General features: G+C 40.0%; 2 protein-coding genes across 6 annotated transcripts in view; one reads left to right on the top strand and one right to left on the bottom strand.

The window, feature by feature from the left end:
- sptan1 (spectrin alpha, non-erythrocytic 1) overlaps positions 1–8,765 on the top strand; it is a 57,370-nt gene extending 48,605 nt beyond the window's left edge. For all 5 annotated transcript variants that reach the window (XM_038280641.1, XM_038280640.1, XM_038280639.1 and 2 more), the window contains 7 exons: positions 417–434; positions 1,148–1,202; positions 4,081–4,277; positions 7,879–7,932; positions 8,005–8,151; positions 8,225–8,372; positions 8,448–8,765. In XM_038280641.1, the coding sequence (XP_038136569.1) occupies positions 417–434; positions 1,148–1,202; positions 4,081–4,277; positions 7,879–7,932; positions 8,005–8,151; positions 8,225–8,372; positions 8,448–8,573 (745 nt within the window). In that variant the 3' untranslated portion in view covers positions 8,574–8,765. The remainder of the gene's footprint in view (positions 1–416; positions 435–1,147; positions 1,203–4,080; positions 4,278–7,878; positions 7,933–8,004; positions 8,152–8,224; positions 8,373–8,447) is intronic.
- dync2i2 (dynein 2 intermediate chain 2) lies at positions 8,753–16,182 on the bottom strand. Its single transcript, XM_038280642.1, has 9 exons — positions 15,987–16,182; positions 15,667–15,918; positions 13,649–13,758; positions 11,362–11,519; positions 11,171–11,280; positions 10,726–10,890; positions 9,349–9,581; positions 9,114–9,271; positions 8,753–9,044 (listed from the first exon to the last, which is right to left on the bottom strand). Exons 1-9 carry the CDS (start codon positions 16,062–16,064, stop codon positions 8,806–8,808), a joined length of 1,503 nt encoding a protein of 500 aa, XP_038136570.1. The 5' UTR covers positions 16,065–16,182; the 3' UTR covers positions 8,753–8,805.
- Between the last annotated feature and the right edge of the window lie 1,671 nt (positions 16,183–17,853).

The following is a 17,853-nucleotide window of genomic DNA, read 5'->3' as shown; positions in this document are numbered from 1 at the left end:
AATGGACTCAGAAAGGAAACTTTTACAGATTTTTTTAAATGATTCAGTGTTTTGGTTCATAAAAAACAAAAATTGAAACACAAAGAGTATTTTATTAGACCAATAAGAAAAGATTTGAATCCACAAACATCTTCGCCGTAGCTGGAAAGTTGAGTGAAAGGAAAAAAGTTTGTGGATGAATAGTTTAGACGATGATTTCAGTTAAAATGATGAAAAAGAAAAGAGTCAAAATGGTTCCAAGTTTTTAAATCCACTTGTTGTTATTTAATGGGATGTTTTCTTTTGAGCAGTTATCAGAAATGATGATTGCGGGATCAGAACCATGTGGTTCTGACCCGGTTCTGTTGTGCTGTTTTTAACTGTGTCTCTCTCTTCTCTCCCGCTGCCTCGGCTGCTTCCTTGTTGCCGTTTATCAGGACGTATCTTCTGGACGGGTTAATATCTCCTTGTTCTTTATTAAAGTGTGATGATGATGATGATGATTAGCCTGTGTTCATGTCTCTCCTCTTCCTCCTCCTCCTCCTCCTCCTCCTCCTCCTCTCTCTGATAGCATAGCGTACCGTCGGGTTATCTGTTTGTATCAGTACCAAGTTGCTGATGATCTTTCCGGAAGGTTGACCTCTTTCAGCCTGGTTCTGGTTCTGGTTCCCTCACTGGGTTCTGACCCACTGGGTTCAGTCTAAAACCACCATGTTGGGCCTTTATGCTGCTCAGCACCTTCCTGCTAACTAACCCTCCCACTCCCACTCCCACTGTGGACCATTATAAACAGGGAAGAGCTGATCTCCAGCCTGGTTCCTGTTCCTTCAGTTTGGGTTCCTGCTCACGGACCTTCTGGTCCAGTCCTCATGCTGTAGAACCGGACTGGACCGCTGGTTCTGCAGGCTTCCTGAAGGTTTTCCAGATCTTTGCTCCTTCAGGGAGCCTGGAGAACTCTTGATCCAGACGGTTCTAATGGGTTACAGAACGGCATGAAGTTGAGTTTTGGATCTGAAGTTCTGGGCAGAACCCGCCGCCGTGTTCCGGCCTGCTAACACTCGTCCTGTGTGCTGTAGCTGTAACCCTGCATGGACCTCAGTAGATGTTTGAAGTGGATCCAGTTTAGAACTGTTCTGTTGGTTCTGATCCATTCTCTCGTTGGTTTCAGGTCCTGTATGGTAGAAGAGTCCGGAACTCTGGAGTCACAGCTGGAGGCCACAAAGGTAAAGATCCGGTTCTGATCCGAAGCCTCAGTGTTTAAAATGTTTTGTTTCCGCAGGTCATAAAAAATCATTAAATTATTATTTTTTAAATTAAGGCCTTAATTGGCATTAAATCTGATTACCGTGGCATTAAAAATCTTTATTAAAAAAAGTTTATAAAAACAATTTCATCAGATAAATTATATCAGATATAAATAGTTCCACGTGTTTGTCTGGAAGACAATGGGAAAATGCTAATTTCAACAAAAGTGACTGGAAAATGAAGAATGCCACAAAGATATATATTTAAATATATATATATATAAATAGCTCTATATATATATAGATATATAGATAGATAAATATATATCGATAGATATATATCTATAGATATAGATAGATATATATCGATAGATAGATATATATATCTATATCTATAGATATAGATATATATATCTATATAGATATATATATCTATATAGATATATATATCTATATAGATATAGATATATATATCTATAGATATAGATATATATATCTATATAGATATATATATCTATAGATATATATATCTATATATATATCTATAGATATATAGATATATATATCTATATAGATATATATATCTATATATATATCTATATCTATATAGATATAGATATCTATATAGATATATCTATATAGATATATCTATATAGATATATATATCTATATAGATATATCTATATAGATATATCTATATAGATATATATATCTATAGATATATAGATATATCTATAGATATATAGATATATATATCTATATATATATCTATATCTATATAGATATAGATATCTATATCTATAGATATATATAGATATAGATATATATATATATCTATCTATAGATATATCTATCTATCTATCTATCTATATACAGGTGCTGGTCATAAAATTAGAATATCATGAAAAAGTAGATTGATTTCAGTAATTCCATTTAAAAAGTGAAACTTGTATATTATATTCATACATTACATACAAACTCATATATTTCAGATGTTTATTTTGTTTAATTTTGATGATTACAAATGACAACAAATGAAAATCTCAAATTCATCATATCAGAAAATTAGAATATTACTGAAGACCAATAAAAACAAAGGATTTATAGAAATGTTGGCCAACTGAAAAGTATGAACATGAAAAGTATGAGCATGTACAGCACTCAGTATTTAGTTGGGCCTCCTTTGGCCTGTATTACTGCAGCAATGCGGCGTGGCATGGAGTCGATCAGTCTGTGGCACTGCTCAGGTGTTATGATAGCCCAGGTTGCTCTAATAGTGGCTTTTAGCTCTTCTGAATTGTTGGGTCTGGTGTATTGCATCTTCTTCTTCACAATACCCCATAGATTTTCTATGGGGTTAAGGTCAGGAGAGTTTGCTGGCCAATTAAGAACAGGGATACCATGGTCCTTCAACCAGGTACTGGTAGCTTTGGCACTGTGTGCAGGTGCCAAGTCCTGTTGGAAAATGAAATCTGCATCTCCAAAAAGTTGGTCAGCTGCAGGAAGCATGAAGTGCTCTAAAACTTCCTGGTATGTGGCTGCGTTGACCCTGGACCTCAGAAAACACAATGGACCAACACCAGCAGATGACATGGCACCCCAAACCATCACTGACTGTGGAAACTTTACACTGGACTTCAAGCAACGTGGATGAAGTGCCTCTCTTCTTTTCCTCCAGACTCTGGGACCTTGATTTCCAAAGGAAATGCAAAATTTACTTTCATCAGAGAACATGACTTTGGACCACTCACCAGCAGTCCAGTCCTGTTTCTCTTTAGCCCAGGCAAGACGCTTCTGACGCTGTCTGTGGTTCAAGAGTGGCTTGACACAAGGAATGCGACAGCAGAAACCCATGTCTTTCATACGTCTGTGTGTGGTGGTTCTTGAAGCACTCACTCCAGCTGCAGTCCACTCTTTGTGAATCTCCCCCACATTTTTGAATGGGTTTTGTTTCACAATCCTCTCCAGGGTGCGGTTATCTCTCTTGCTTGTACACTTTTTTCGACCACATCTTTTCCTTCCCTTCGCCTCTCTATTAATGTGCTTGGACACTGAGCTCTGTGAACAGCCAGCCTCTGACCTTTTGTGTCTTGCCCTCCTTGTGCAAGGTGTCGATGGTCGTCTTTTGGACAACTGTCAAGTCAGCAGTCTTCCCCATGATTGTGTAGCCTATAGAACTAGACTGAAAGACCATTTAAAGGCTTTTGCAGGTGGTTTGAGTTAATTAGCTGATTAGAGTGTGGCACCAGGGGCCATCAATTTTGAACCTTTTCACAATATTCTAATTTTCTGATATGATGAATTTGAGATTTTCATTTGTTGTCATTTGTAATCATCAAAATTAAACAAAATAAACATCTGAAATATATGAGTTTGTATGTAATGTATGAATATAATATACAAGTTTCACTTTTTAAATGGAATTACTGAAATCAATCTACTTTTTCATGATATTCTAATTTTATGACCAGCACCTGTATATCTATATGTTACCATAAAGAGTCCAGATGAAGTGTTCGTTAGTCCGCTTTCTGGTCCAGTTCTGATGGGTTTTTGGGATCATTGTTCTGTTGGAACGCCTGGCGGGTTGAAGTGTAGAACACTGGTCCAGCTGTCCAGCATGGCAGTGGCAGTATCATGCTGTGGACTTTCAGAACAGCAGCTAAAAGTTCTATCTAGAAAATTATCTCAGACACGAGTCCAAACTGGTTGTGGAACTGTTGTTTTTAGCGGGATCTGTTAAGGAACCAGTTCTGCTAGAAGAGCCCGGTATCATCCATTCAGATTCTTCTCCTTAGAGCTCAGATGGAAAAATGAAGGCCGACCTGAACTTTTTTACCCGTACGTGTCTCCGCAGCGTAAGCACCAGGAGATCCGGGCCATGCGCAGCCAGCTGAAGAAGATTGAGGACCTGGGAGCGGCCATGGAGGAAGCTCTCATCCTGGACAACAAGTACACGGAGCACAGCACCGTGGGCCTGGCCCAGCAGTGGGACCAACTGGACCAGCTGGGAATGAGGATGCAGCACAACCTGGAGCAGCAGATCCAGGCCCGGTAAGTCGGACCGGAGCTCACAGCACCATAGATCTCCTGATGCGGTCCAGACGATACTAAAACCTCCGAAAAACTACCATGAAAACCAACAGATAAACGTTTCTGATTTAATTCACTCTGTTATATGAAAGTATTCATTTATAAGAATTATTTTAAAGAAACATGATTTCTATTTAAATTTAAATGCACATTTATCTCTCAGTCCGTCAGTCCCTCCATCTTTGAAGACGTTTCTCCTCCATCCAGGAAGCTTTTTCAATTCAAAATGTCAGAAATAACGTTGAGTTCAAGGCTTTATAGAGAGTTTGTTTAACTTTAATGTTCAGGAGGAAAAACAAACCTATTTCCACAAAATTCAGATCTGGTTCTGAAAATCAGAGGTGGGCAGTAACTAGTTACAGACTTTAACTGAACTATTTTTACTTATACTTCAGTTATATAGTCCTTTCTACGGAAGAGGATTAGGGCCAGTGAAAAAAAAAAGTTAACTGATTTTTAAATTTTATTTCAGTTTAGTATGGGGAAAAAAGTCAGAATTAAGTCAGAATTCTGAGAAAAAAGTCAGAATTCTGAATTTTTTCCCATGTTCCACTGAAATTAAATTTAAAAATCAGTTAACTTTTTTTTTTCCAGTGGCCCTTATCCTCTTCCGTTCATTTATATTTTCTATTCAGTAAAATGTTTGGCTCTTCCATCCAGAGTGATTAACTTTCCTTTAAAAACTATTATTTAGTGCTTTAACCACCTCTGCTGAAAATACAAACTAAACACCAACACTCAATTCTGAAACATGAGATGAAACCTTGAAGCTTTATGCAGAGTTTGAATAGTTTGTTTTAATCTTTACACAGCTGATTTTATCACTAATAAGGCTTCGTAGTGCGAAGGAATGATGATTCAGTCAGAACTGAATGAATCACTTCATCCTACATCCCATAATATCAGAGGAAGGCTTCCTATCAGTGGTGCAGAGCTCGCTCTGTTCTACGTCCTCGTTTATTGAAATGCTGAGACATTTCTAGGCAGGCAGGGCGGTTGGACACCTTATCATGGGGTGTAAATCATAGATATCCATAATAAAGGCTAGATGTCTCGTCCGCGCTGCTGGCCAATGGGGGTCGACGTCCGCACGTGGCGGCCATCTTGCCACAGGCAGCTCGCTCATTCGTAACATTGTGTTTTAAAGGCGCATGTACTGAAATAACCATAACTTCCTGAGTTGTCTAATTGTTTGGTTTGTTAAACAAAAGTCAGACATGTAGTTATGATACTGCACACTTATGAATAATTATAACCATGGAATTTCATATGAAAAGAACATTGAATAGAACATACAGGTGCAATAAATATACACATGCACAAGGTATTTATGTTAAATCAATATATGCTATTTAAACTCAGTGTACTGAATGGCAACATGATATATAGATATATCTATAGATATCTATATAGATATAGATACCTATATAAATGTGTATATATATATATATAAAAATATGTATATATACATATTTATATAAATATATTTTTATATGTGTATATATATATATATATAAAAATATGTATGTATATATAAATATATATATATATAAATAAACACTTTTATTTGGGTGTGATTAATTATTTCACAGTCCTAATTTATTTATATTTACATACATACTTTTATAATATGAATATTATTGTTATAATAAAATATGGAATACTGACAGAAAAGGCTTATTGTGTGGCAACCTCTTGGTGTAGAAGCATAATCCAGGTTTCAAATTAAAGGTAACACTTTGAAGTTTCATGTAGACTATTCGGATTATATATCAGGGGTAATTACACAAAAGTTCCTATTTTTAAACCATTATAAAAGTGACATTTATTTGCTATTAAAATTGGTGCAATAGTCCCCTTCACAAGTATATATAGATGTAGCATGTTGAAATCCCCACCTACACTACTGTGATGGTATACACATGGAAGACAGAGATTTAAAAAATGACCCAAAAAACATAGCTTGGCTAATGCCCTTTGAAAGGGAAGGTTTTATTGAGCTTCTGTGTAATGTACAAGAGAGCGTTGTCCATAAGGCCATCAAAGCGGACAGGAAGGTAGCTGTGGTCATGTACTAGTGCAGGAATGTCAGCAAACGGGGATGGAAGATCTTCTCCTCCTGCTTAAACATTATATAACCTGCAGAAACAAAAACAAAAGTGACCAACAACAATTCACAGTGTATAAGATTGGTATATAGTCTCAGCCTTGATAACTTGCGCAAGTAGCCGTGATGCACAACTATGCTGCATGATTAAGTCATTTTTCGACAAGAAAATCTGCAATTTCGACATGTTCAAGCATCTAGAATTAAAGCCACGTTCATAATGTTTGTAAGAAACCAAACTGTAAATCCGTCAAGAATTCAGTGAGATAAGAGTATTTGTGTTCGTGCTGATCACTCACCTTACATTAGGTACCACAGAGCACAACAGAAAGCCTGCCTGAGGTAAGATGGCCGCCGGTGATGCCGTTTGAGACTCCGCCGTAAGATATCTAGCCTTTATTATGGATATCTATGGTGTAAATCACATCCATCATGGCTATTCGATTAAGTATCGATTTCCTGACCCAACGATTCGATTATATTCGATACTAAACAATACACCACGATTCAATTCGATTAATCGATTAATTTTTTTTCATTTATTTTATTTTTTTTTACACCTTACAGGCTAATAAATCAATAAAAGCTGTAATATCATTATGCATTTTTTTTTAAACAACAGCATATAACAGAAGCAGAAAAGTTGCATTAAAAATTACTGCAAAAACACTGCAGAAAATCAGTGCAATGCACCTCGGCTCCAGACGCCCCGCCCCCTCCACAGACGCTCCGCTGCTCCTCTCCCAGATTGTAGCTGACCACAAACAGTGCCGCAGACAGGAGGCCGGCTTGTTTTGCTTTTATGGCCGAAATTGTTGAAAACAACTCGTGAAGTTTGACCCGCTAGAAGAGCGAGGTGCGCGAGAACGCTGGGACCCTTTTTCCACCTGGATCTCCGCTCTTTTTGGCCCTCATGTCCCTCCGTCGTCGGACTAAACTCGCCCCCACTTCCTCGCCGCCTCGGCCGTATCTAGACCCACAGCGTGTAGCACAGACCACGCTTCAATATTGAGCATAAATAAAAAATGTCTGTGTCAAGCTCACTGCAACACACTGAGTATAACCAGGAAGCGAGGTAGGAGGGCAAAATAGGTTTAGCGCCACCGCAGCACGGGAGGAGAATTACGCCCAGGAGCAAATGGATAAAAATAGACCGGAGGGGGAAAAAAAAAACATGAATCGATTCTCCTGCGGACGTATCGATGCATCGGATCGTCGGCTGTTGGATCGATGCATCGATACAGAACGATTATTATTTACACCCCTATTGATCATCGCCCGGGTTGAGGCACTTTGTTTTCCACCAGAATCAGCTGTACCTGACTGCAGAAAAACGTGTTTAAAAGTCATCTAAGTGTTTCTGATTAAATAATTTGGATGAATCAAATTATTGTGAAGTTCTACTGCTTTAAAGCTCTAGAAGGAAAACTGACCCGACTTTACTTCCTGTTCCAGAAACACAACCGGAGTCACAGAGGAGGCGCTGAAGGAGTTCAGCATGATGTTCAAGTAAGCTGCCAGAACCAGAACGTTCCTGTGCTCCTATCTGGACCGACCCTAACCTCTCCCTGCTCCATCCAGGCACTTCGACAAGGAGAAGTCGGGTCGTCTGAATCACCAGGAGTTCAAGTCGTGTCTGCGCTCGCTGGGCTACGACCTGCCCATGGTGGAGGAAGGAGAACCGGATCCTGAGTTCGAGGCTATCCTGGACACGGTGGATCCCAACAGGTAGGGGGTCATTCTGGTGTTTAGCCCAGCTGGTTCTGGATCGGCTCCCTGACCCAGGAGGTTCTGTTTGCAGGGACGGGAACGTGTCGCTGCAGGAGTACATGGCCTTCATGATCAGCCGTGAGACGGAGAACGTCAAGTCCAGCGAGGAGATCGAGAGCGCCTTCCGGGCTCTGAGCGCGGAAAACAAACCCTACGTCACCAAAGAGGAGCTGTACCAGGTGGGTCCGGTTCTCTGCTCTCTGTTCCCGGTTCTGGTCTCCGCGCCGGTCTCATGGTCCCGTTCTTCCTTCCAGAACCTGACCAAGGAGCAGGCCGACTACTGCCTGTCGCACATGAAGCCGTACCTGGACAGCAAGGGCCGCGAGCTGCCGTCAGCGTTCGACTTCGTGGAGTTCACCCGCTCGCTCTTCGTCAACTGATCCCGCCCCCTTCCCCAGGGACCAATCAGAATGCGTTTACCCTCACACCCCATCACGCCCGGCTGATGCATGTTTGACACTGAAGCGCTCACCTCCGTGTCCGTCTGTCGTATTTATCTGCTTTCTGCTCATAGTGAAACTTCTGCTTTTAAACTGTGTGCTTAAATAAACGCTACTGGTTACAACTGGAAACCTGCTGCTTTTATTTGTCTCCCAGTTAGAACAGAACGCTTCACTCTGCCACCTGATTGGCTATCTGCTGCAGCTGGAGGCGCTCATTCGGACCCGGCTCCGTCAGGTCCGAGCTCAGCTGCCAAATGCCGACCGTTCCGTCTGATCTTCCCACCGCCAGGAGCTGAGGGTTTGGACCGTTGAAGGCCAGGCAGGTGGCGGTCTGACCCGGAGCGCCGTCCTGGATGGTGGCGGCGGGTCTGAGGGACCTACGGTTCAGGTCAAAGATCTGGACCTCACCTGGAGAACAGAACCGGGTCAGGAATGGTTTGGGTTCGTCTTCAGACAGCCGGTCGTGGTTCCGCTCACCTTGTCCGGTGGCGGCTGCGAACACCAGCGGTCTGCTGGGGGACCACTGGACCTGGAACACGTACGAGTCCGACACCCGGACCGAGAGAAGCGGGTCAGCCTGCAGCAGCGAGTGTACGTGGACCAGGCCGGCAGTTCCTGCACTGACAAACAGATTCCTGCAGAGACGACGAGTCATTAGAAAATATAAAAATCAGCAGAACACAGAGTCCGATTGATCCGGCCGAGTTGGTACCTGTGGAACGGCGAGCAGTGCATGGAGTGAACTGGACCGCTGGACGGCCGGAACGAGAACACCGCCGGGGCTCTCGGGGTCACACTCCGGCCTTCGGGGGTCACTGCGGCTGGAATCTGAGAGGAGAAGGAGCATCGGAGAAGCAGGCCGCCCTCAGACCCGACCAGGAACGTGTCCGAGTCCCACGGAGATAGAGCCAAGGCGGTGACTCCCACGGTGCTGCTGCCTCGGATCTACAGAGAGGAATCGAACCACCGGGTTTATTTAACTGCAATCCGATGGTCATTTATAAAACGGAGCCGTACCGATTCTAATAGATAAAAACAGGTTTAAAAAAACAGCACTGTGGTTAAAACGATTTTCCGTCCTGATTTTAGTTATTAGACAACAGAATAAATCATCAGTTCTGTTAGCCTTCCTGTTATCTGCTGAAAGTCTTGCTCTCTCTCGCTCTGCCTCAGATTTCCTTGGAAGGAGCTTTTTTTGCTCGTTTCCTCTAAATTTCTTCTAGCCTCCTTCACTCAGTAACATCTTCATCACTGAAGCTGTTCTCAGTCCACCTGCTAGCGTTAGCTACGGTGCGTTCATGGACCACTGAGATGGATTGGATTTTTTTTTAAACTAGACTTCACCTTCAGTGTGGCTCCGATAAAATGGATTGATTCAGATCCGTATGGAGTGAAGTTTATTCCTCTTTATTTGCAAACAAAGCACACATTTTGTAAATCGAAATTTAGAAAAAAAAAACAGGCAATCCAGAAATAAAACTGTTTGAAAAAAAGGTTTTGCGGAACTTTGCTTTTTTCTTAGATTTCACTCAAATTATTTTTCATTTTTCAACATTTTTTATATATATTTTTTTTATTTCTCTTTTAGATTGAATTTTGAGTCTTTTAAAATTTTGTTTCATCACATCCTCTACTTTTGAGGGCGGGGCTTTCTTCTGGAGTGAAGACGCGTTTCTATTGGTCAGACTGAGCGTCTGTCTTTGTTTTGAAGTGAGGCCAATGTAATCTGAGAAATAATTTGACAGGAAAATAAAATTTGAAAATCAGAAAAAGCAAGTTTCGCTTCAAACCTTTTTTTTTATTTCTGTACTGCTTATTTTTTAAATGTCCTTTTACAAAATGTCCTTTTTTTCCCTCCATAGTTCAGAGGTCAGGACTAATGGAGCAAAAACTGGTCAGAACCAGCCGTGATTAACGTTTTCAGAACCATAACTCCCAAATAAAAAGTAACCAAAGTCCAAAGAAATGAATTCGTATGAAGAAAGGAGAACTGGATCAGAAGTTTCCCACGGTACCAAACTGTCCTCTGAGGGTTCTGTTGATCCATGTCTGTAGTGTAACCATAAAGATCCGGTCTGGTTCGGCTCACCTTCAGGCTGCTGCTGTGGGGAACCTGCTGTCGTACAAAAGCGTATGCAGAGCTCAGAACCATTCGGCCTTGGTCCGGATCCACCGTCCACAGCAGAACTCCTCCTCCAGAACTAGAACTCAGAACTCCAAACTCTCCTTTCTTCTGCAGAGGAACCCAGGCCACCTGGAAACAGAATCGGACCGGCACCGTTAAAGCTGCATAAACCAAATCTGAACGTTCTGGAGTTCCACAGGGTTCTGGATTCGGACCAGGCTCTTTTTTTTTTTTTTTAGATCATTTCATTCAGAAATGTAATTAATGAAACTCTTTATGTTAATAACCTGCAGAACCTTAAAGGTTCTGCTCCAACATCTTTATTTCTGCACGGGTTCTGAAGGAATAAAAGTTGAGCCCGACCTTAATGATAATAAATCAAATTTAAACAGAACAATAACTGGGTCACCTGATACACCGGCTCTCTGTGACTGTCCGCTGACATTCCAGTTTGGGCCAGAACCGGATCCTGAGTCCGACTGGTATCCCAGACCAGCACCTCTCCGTTGTAAAGACCTCCTACAGGATTAGAGACATGGTCCGGTCAGTTCTGAGGCGGGCCCAGCAGCTGATTGACCGTGGTTCTACGGTTCTGCGGACCTGCGATCAGAGCGGGCCGCTCCGGGTGGCAGCACACAGATGTCACCGCTGCCGGAACGTCCAGAACCAGATCCGCCTGTTTGGGCCTCAGACTCCGACGGTCCAGGTTCCACAGACAGACACAGGACTTCTGGTTGCTCCAGTCGCCGTCGTCGGTTCTGTTCAGAGAAACCCGGTCCAAACCGGTTCTGAGTCTCAGGTTTAGTCATTCAAAGCTTTAAAGTGGAAAAACTTAAAAGTCCCTCCTAGCAGAGTCCAATTGGATCTCGGAGCTCCCAGAACTTACGGCTTCGTGGTAAAGTTTTCACACCCCTCAGATTAAAATCGGATTAAAATGAGTTAAAACAAAAACCTTCGTGGTTTTAAGTTGTTAAAGTAAAACTGGAAACATTTTGATTGTGCGGAGGAAAACTAATTCTGCAAATCAGACGTAACATTTCTAAAGTAAACAAGGTGGTGGCAGCATCATGCTGTGGGAGGAAGAAGGACGGAACTAAAACCGGTAAAATACTGGAAGGAAACCAGAGACCGATGTGGACGGAATATTTAGATTTCTCTTATTTTATATATTAATTTATGCTTTTTACTCACTAGAAAACTTTTCACTCCTACCTTCTTGCCATAACAAACCAGATTCTTTCTCAAGGTTTATTCATAACATGTTACCGTTTAACCAAAGGTTCTAATTTGTTTTGACTCCGACTTCTTTCCTTTATTGTAAATAAGGGGAACGAACGCTGCCCAGATCAGAACAGGGCTGATTACCGAGCAATAAGTTAATCAAAGATAAAATAAAGTTCAGACTGAGTGAAATCCATCTATCTCTGTTTATTTAACTGGAGCAAATAGTTGAATACACTGGAAAAAAATCCAAATCTAGATAAGTCATTATTTCTTAAAATAAGTGCATTTGTTCTTGGATTGAGGAGATAAAAGAGACATCTTGCCAATGGAACAAGACAATTTACACTTAAAATAAGAGAACATAATTGTATTGTCTTATTTTGAGTGCATGTTATCTAACTTAATCTTATTTTAAGAGTAAAAATACTCATTCAATTGGCAAACTATCTCATTTACTTACTAAAATTAAGGGTAAATACACTTAATTTAAGAAATTTTTACTTCTTTCTTTATCGTTTTTCCAGTGTACTTTTTTCCCATCACATCGACGATGGAGGTCCTCCTTCCAGCTGCAGAATCATCCCTGACATCCATACCGGATCCCAGAGTAGGGGTCACGACCCCATAGAGGTCGTGAGACAGGGTCCCAAGATGGTTTCCAAAATAATTGTGATATATGAGGTATGGAGGGTCAAATTATGTAATAAAATACATAAAAATGATCATCCAATGATATAAATAGATGCAACATTTATTAATTTGCGTAATACAGAGATTCAGCCTCATTACAACAGACTGAAACCCCTTAGAAATACACTTAATTTAATTTATACATATTAAAGGTAGATATTATATACATTTTTAAATAAATATTTTTAATGACAGTTATTTTAACTGATAAATTTAAATCTATGAGTGCGTATTTTACGATTTAAATGTATAATAAATATTTGAATTAAGAATTAGACAAATAAATGTTACACCTTATTTCATGGGAAATGTATTTATTTGCACTTTTATTTATATTTTTGCCCCTCTATGTACCCGAGTGATCACGTCACAATGATTGTGAAAACAATGTGAGGGCTCTGACCCCCACTTTGGGAAACACTAATGTTTAATACATCATTCAACTATTAAATATACCACTAAAGAGAGAAAGGCAAAATTAAACAATTGGAAAAAAAAAATCTAAAATGACTTTAAAATTTAATTTAAGAAAGGATAAAATTAATTTGATTTAAACTTTAAATTACATCCCTTCATATGTATATTAAATCAAAGTTTGCAGTTTTAGCCATTTTTAGACTAATTTCCACCTGAAAATAAAGAACTAATTAATCAAGAATAACTCCAGTTGTTAGCAGCAGTTTTATTCGCTTTTATTTCTCTCTGAATTTGATCTGGAATTCCACAGGGCTCCTAACTTGGACTTGTTTTGTTTGGACATCAGAAACCTTCTTATTAACAGTTTTACTGATTTATGGAGGTCAGTATAGAACATAAAAATCTTTTTTAATCGGCCTGTTTTACACGGGCGCATTAATCTAAAATTACTAGTAATATTCCGGGACTCTATGGAAATGATTGTTGAGCTGGACGAACTTTTTACGGACTGACCAGAGGAAACATGGAGGATGTGTGTCGTCAGAGAGGAACGTACCGGCCGTAAGCACAGGCGATGACGGAACCGGTGCAGCTCCAGGACACGGCGCTCACATGAAGACCCTGTTCCTGAGCGCCGGCGTGTTGAAGGCCGTGGAGATGTGAAACCTAAAGACAAGACATTCTGTGACATTTTCCGCTGAAATGTTTCCCCCCAGAGGGATTTAAAGCAGCGGCGTTCCTAGGCAGATTTCAGGGGGCTAAAGCCCCCCTCAGTAATTTTAATGGCTGCTGTGCGTTTTTACGCACAGGAAGAGGGAGAACTGGATGAACCCAGACTGAAGATTAAACCAAGATACTGACTCAGAACGGTAAAAGTGTAAGTTAACCCATCCTGATGTGAGCTGGAGGTTTAATAAGAATCACTGGGATCATCATGAAGAACAGAGAGTAGATGAACTTCACCTGAGCTAGTAGCTCTGGATATGATGAAAAAATTTAATCTGGTCCTTAGTTCAGTTTAAATCAAACTATTTCTTCATAAAGTAGCTAAATGCATCACATGGTCCAGTCAGCCCAGCTATACATGAAGATAAAACCAATGTTGCTCAATAAACTGTGGAAGCCAGTAACACATTGGTGGAACATAACAGAATTAGGTGACTTTTTACGTGCCTGATGGGTCCCTGGTGATGCTATTTCATTAATGGAAGAGCAGAAGGTGATTAAAACAAGAGAGATAGTCTCTAAAACAGACATGGCTACAGCTTGATGCTAACATGTTTGTTAGCTGTCAGAATTCTGAGAAAAAAGTAAGAATCCTGAATTTTTTCCTCATTTTATACTGAAATAAATTTAAAAGTCAGTTAACTTTTTTTCCAGTGGCCCTAATCCTCTTCTTTAATAACATGGATGCATAAAAAGCTAATTTTATTTCAGTGTTAAATTCTGTTTAAAGTAATAGATTATAACTAAAAATGTCTCCGGACCTGTACTGGTTGATGATTTTCATTTATTCGGACCCCACTGGTTTTTAATTGGTTACCCCTGCAGTAAGGCATCTCTGCTAAATCTGTTCATTAGAAAAAGTAAAATAAATAAATTGGAAATTTAAGCCAAACGCTGCTTTTTTTTTTTTTACATCCTTTGCCCCTCCCCCCACCTTTAAAATCTAGAGAGGCCTCTGATTTAACCCTCTCCAGGCAGATGTTGCAGATTTGCAACAGCTAAATGCTACTTAGCTAATTACTCCACATCCATATTTTATTAGCTTTTGTTACTCAGAAGTACAACAGAAGGACTTAGTTGTGCATTTGAAACTAACAGTTTCTCTCCAGCTCAACACATGGCAATGCTGACTCACTTTCAACATGGCTGAGTCCTTGGTGTCACTGAAACTGATTTTCTAAGCACCAATTTCATGTAAGTATCACTACCAATTTCCATTATTTGAAATCAATACTACATAAGATGAATCATGAATGTGTATAGATATGAAACATGCCAATTAGTAGATTTTATCTTCTCTGGGTTTTTCCACCAGAGGCATCTCGGTTTTAATGTTGTGGATTCGCAACGTGTGCCCAAACAGGTACCAATGGATGCTATATGCTTTATCTACTAATTTGCCTATATTTTGAGCAACAGTTTAACAGAAACGGCCTTCTCAAGAGGTTTTGAGATGTCGGTGGAGAAAAAGTTTGAGAAAAAGTTGTCTCTAATTTTGTGAGAGAAATTTTTTTTTCAATTTTTTGTTTGTGACATTTAAATAAAGTTAACGTTCATGTCAGATTCAGTCTTCAGTGTTAATTTACCACTCCGGGCCACTGTTGCAAATCTGCAACATCCCAGAATTAATTGCATGTGAAGGTCTCTCAGAAAAAAAGTCTGAATTGTATATTACTACCCCATATGATAATTTGCTCCAAATATCAGATTTTTCCTGCAACTAGAACTTAATTTGAGCCTGAGAGGGTTAAACCTGAAGCTCCATCAGCAGCGAAGATCTTTCAGCTTCATTCCATCATTGTTAACAGTGTTTATTGAGCAGAATCAATAAAGTTTATCGTAACTTACATGCTGGCTTGGTTCCGTCCAGTTTGCCTGGAAACCATCGAAAGCATGGCTCCTGGAGTTCTTCAGCAGCTCCTTGATGAGCAGCTCCTCCACGCGCCTCAGGAAGTCCACCAGACCAGGTGGATCAGCACCGTTAAGGTTTTCCAGCTGATGGTCCTGCTGCTGTGGTTCAGTCTGGGTGGAACTGGACACCCGGGACCCGGTCTGGACTCCTGCATGGCCGCTGCTCACAGCTGGAGTCTGACAGCTTTTCTGTAAACAAACCCAAGATCAGAACCACTAAGAGATAAACAGAACCAGCAAATACTCTGGACTTTTACCGACTGCTGCGCCCCCTGCTGGGATTTCCGCCACACTGACTCCACCCTCACGGACTCTAGAGTTTCATCAGAAAACATTTTTAATCTTCTGATTTAAAAAGACCATCGAACTAAGTTAGAACCAAGACAGACGTGCCTGAGCCCTGTCTGACGGTGCTGATGCGGCGGCCATTTTCAACGAAGCCAGCGTCACCATGGTGACCGTGTTGCCAGATCACGCGGCACAAAGAGAGAACAGAATCAAGAAAACAAATCAATGAATGAAGTTTATTTTGCGATAGAAAGATTTTATATTTTTCATTTTCTTATTTAGGATAAATAACTTTAGACTCTAACAAGAATAAAATTACTTAAATGTGAATTTTCAACAAAACAAGGCTGCAGAATATAGCGAAACATGGCAATTTTAAAGGAGAATTACGTCATTTCCGCTTTAGCTTAACAGCAAAGCTTGCATTTTTTTAACGGTTTAAATTAATTATTTAGTCTACATACAACAGATAACTGCCTCAGTCACTTAAACGTTCGAAAATGGAAATTAATTGCGTATCCTAGAGCTATTTTACTTTAACAGCCTGGTTGTGTCCGATGACGCCGCCATATTGGTCAGGGCACTTCCTCCGCTTTAAATGTAAATTAACTGCCAAAGGGGGGATATATTTTGAATAAAAAGCGGGTAACCTTCTTGAAAACTTAACCTTTTACATTTTAGTCAAATTGAAATTAAAAATTTTTAATAATTTAACATTTCATTTCTAAGTTGGAAAAAATTGTTTGTTAAGGTAATTTTGATACATATTTTGGATAATTTGCAGATGTTAGAATAAAGTCCTTTATAACCATTTAAAGAACCTTCAGATTTGGATTATCTGCGCAGCAAATCTTTCAATTTTTTTGACCATTTTTTACAAACCTTTGACCTAAAAAAAAAAATACAGTTAAAGACATATTTAAAAATGGAGACCAAAGGAATAAAAAGGTTGTAAAATATATTTTATTAAAACACGCAAACATTCCTGCATCCTTCCAAAACTCTTGAACAGGGACGGTGTTTCGAGGAGGTTCTATGGCACAGAAACTAGTTCCACTTCAGGAAACCTGCTGGTTCCAGGTCCAGACTGGTGCCATATGGGATTCACAACCATAAACTGGTTAGTGTCATTTGAACTTTTTGGTTAAAAAAAAAAAAAAAAACATGGAACAGTGTTGCTTTTTATTCTGTCACATTTTGCAGGTTTCGTAACCATTTCTAACATAGATTTTGAGTCAAAGATGGAGAATTCCCCAGAAAGCTCATTGGCATGTTTTACTCCTGGTTTCTGCATGGCTCAGGTCACCTGGATACATATTTTATAAAAAGCTGCTGTGCTTCTTAACCATCCAGATGTCCCTGATGAGTGACAAACAGATTCTGTCTGAACTTTGGACCTGAGCATCTCTGATCTACACTAAAACCTAAAAAAAAAAAAACACATCAAACTTCTTCATGAAGATAAACGTCTTTCACACGTTGCTGAAACCCAATGGATTCATGTCAGGAAACGGGTCCATGAGGATGTTTGCCAGAGCCTGATAAGCCAGAATAAAGGGCAAAAATAATTTTGGCGGCTGGCGGGTGGGGCTAGTTTACTAGGCTACCTTTAAGCATCTGCTGCTCTGATGGATCCGGACACTTTAGAAGAACTAGATGGAAGCTTGGTTAAATGAGACTTTTACAGTTCAAAAAAAAAAAATCCAGCTGTCATAAAGTTGTGCTTTACCTTTTCCCCCCCTATCAGCTTATAACCTGCTTCCCTGATGGAACCCTTGTAAGTATTCACACCTCTTTTATCACATTCCAATAAACGTCAGTGAATTATTGGGATTA

Source organism: Cyprinodon tularosa, unplaced genomic scaffold, assembly GCF_016077235.1.
Source record: "Cyprinodon tularosa strain WSP-4 unplaced genomic scaffold, ASM1607723v1 ctg162, whole genome shotgun sequence".
Lineage (NCBI taxonomy): Eukaryota > Metazoa > Chordata > Actinopteri > Cyprinodontiformes > Cyprinodontidae > Cyprinodon > Cyprinodon tularosa.
Note: the sequence above shows the minus strand (reverse complement) of the source record. Positions and strands in the feature narration are given on the sequence as shown.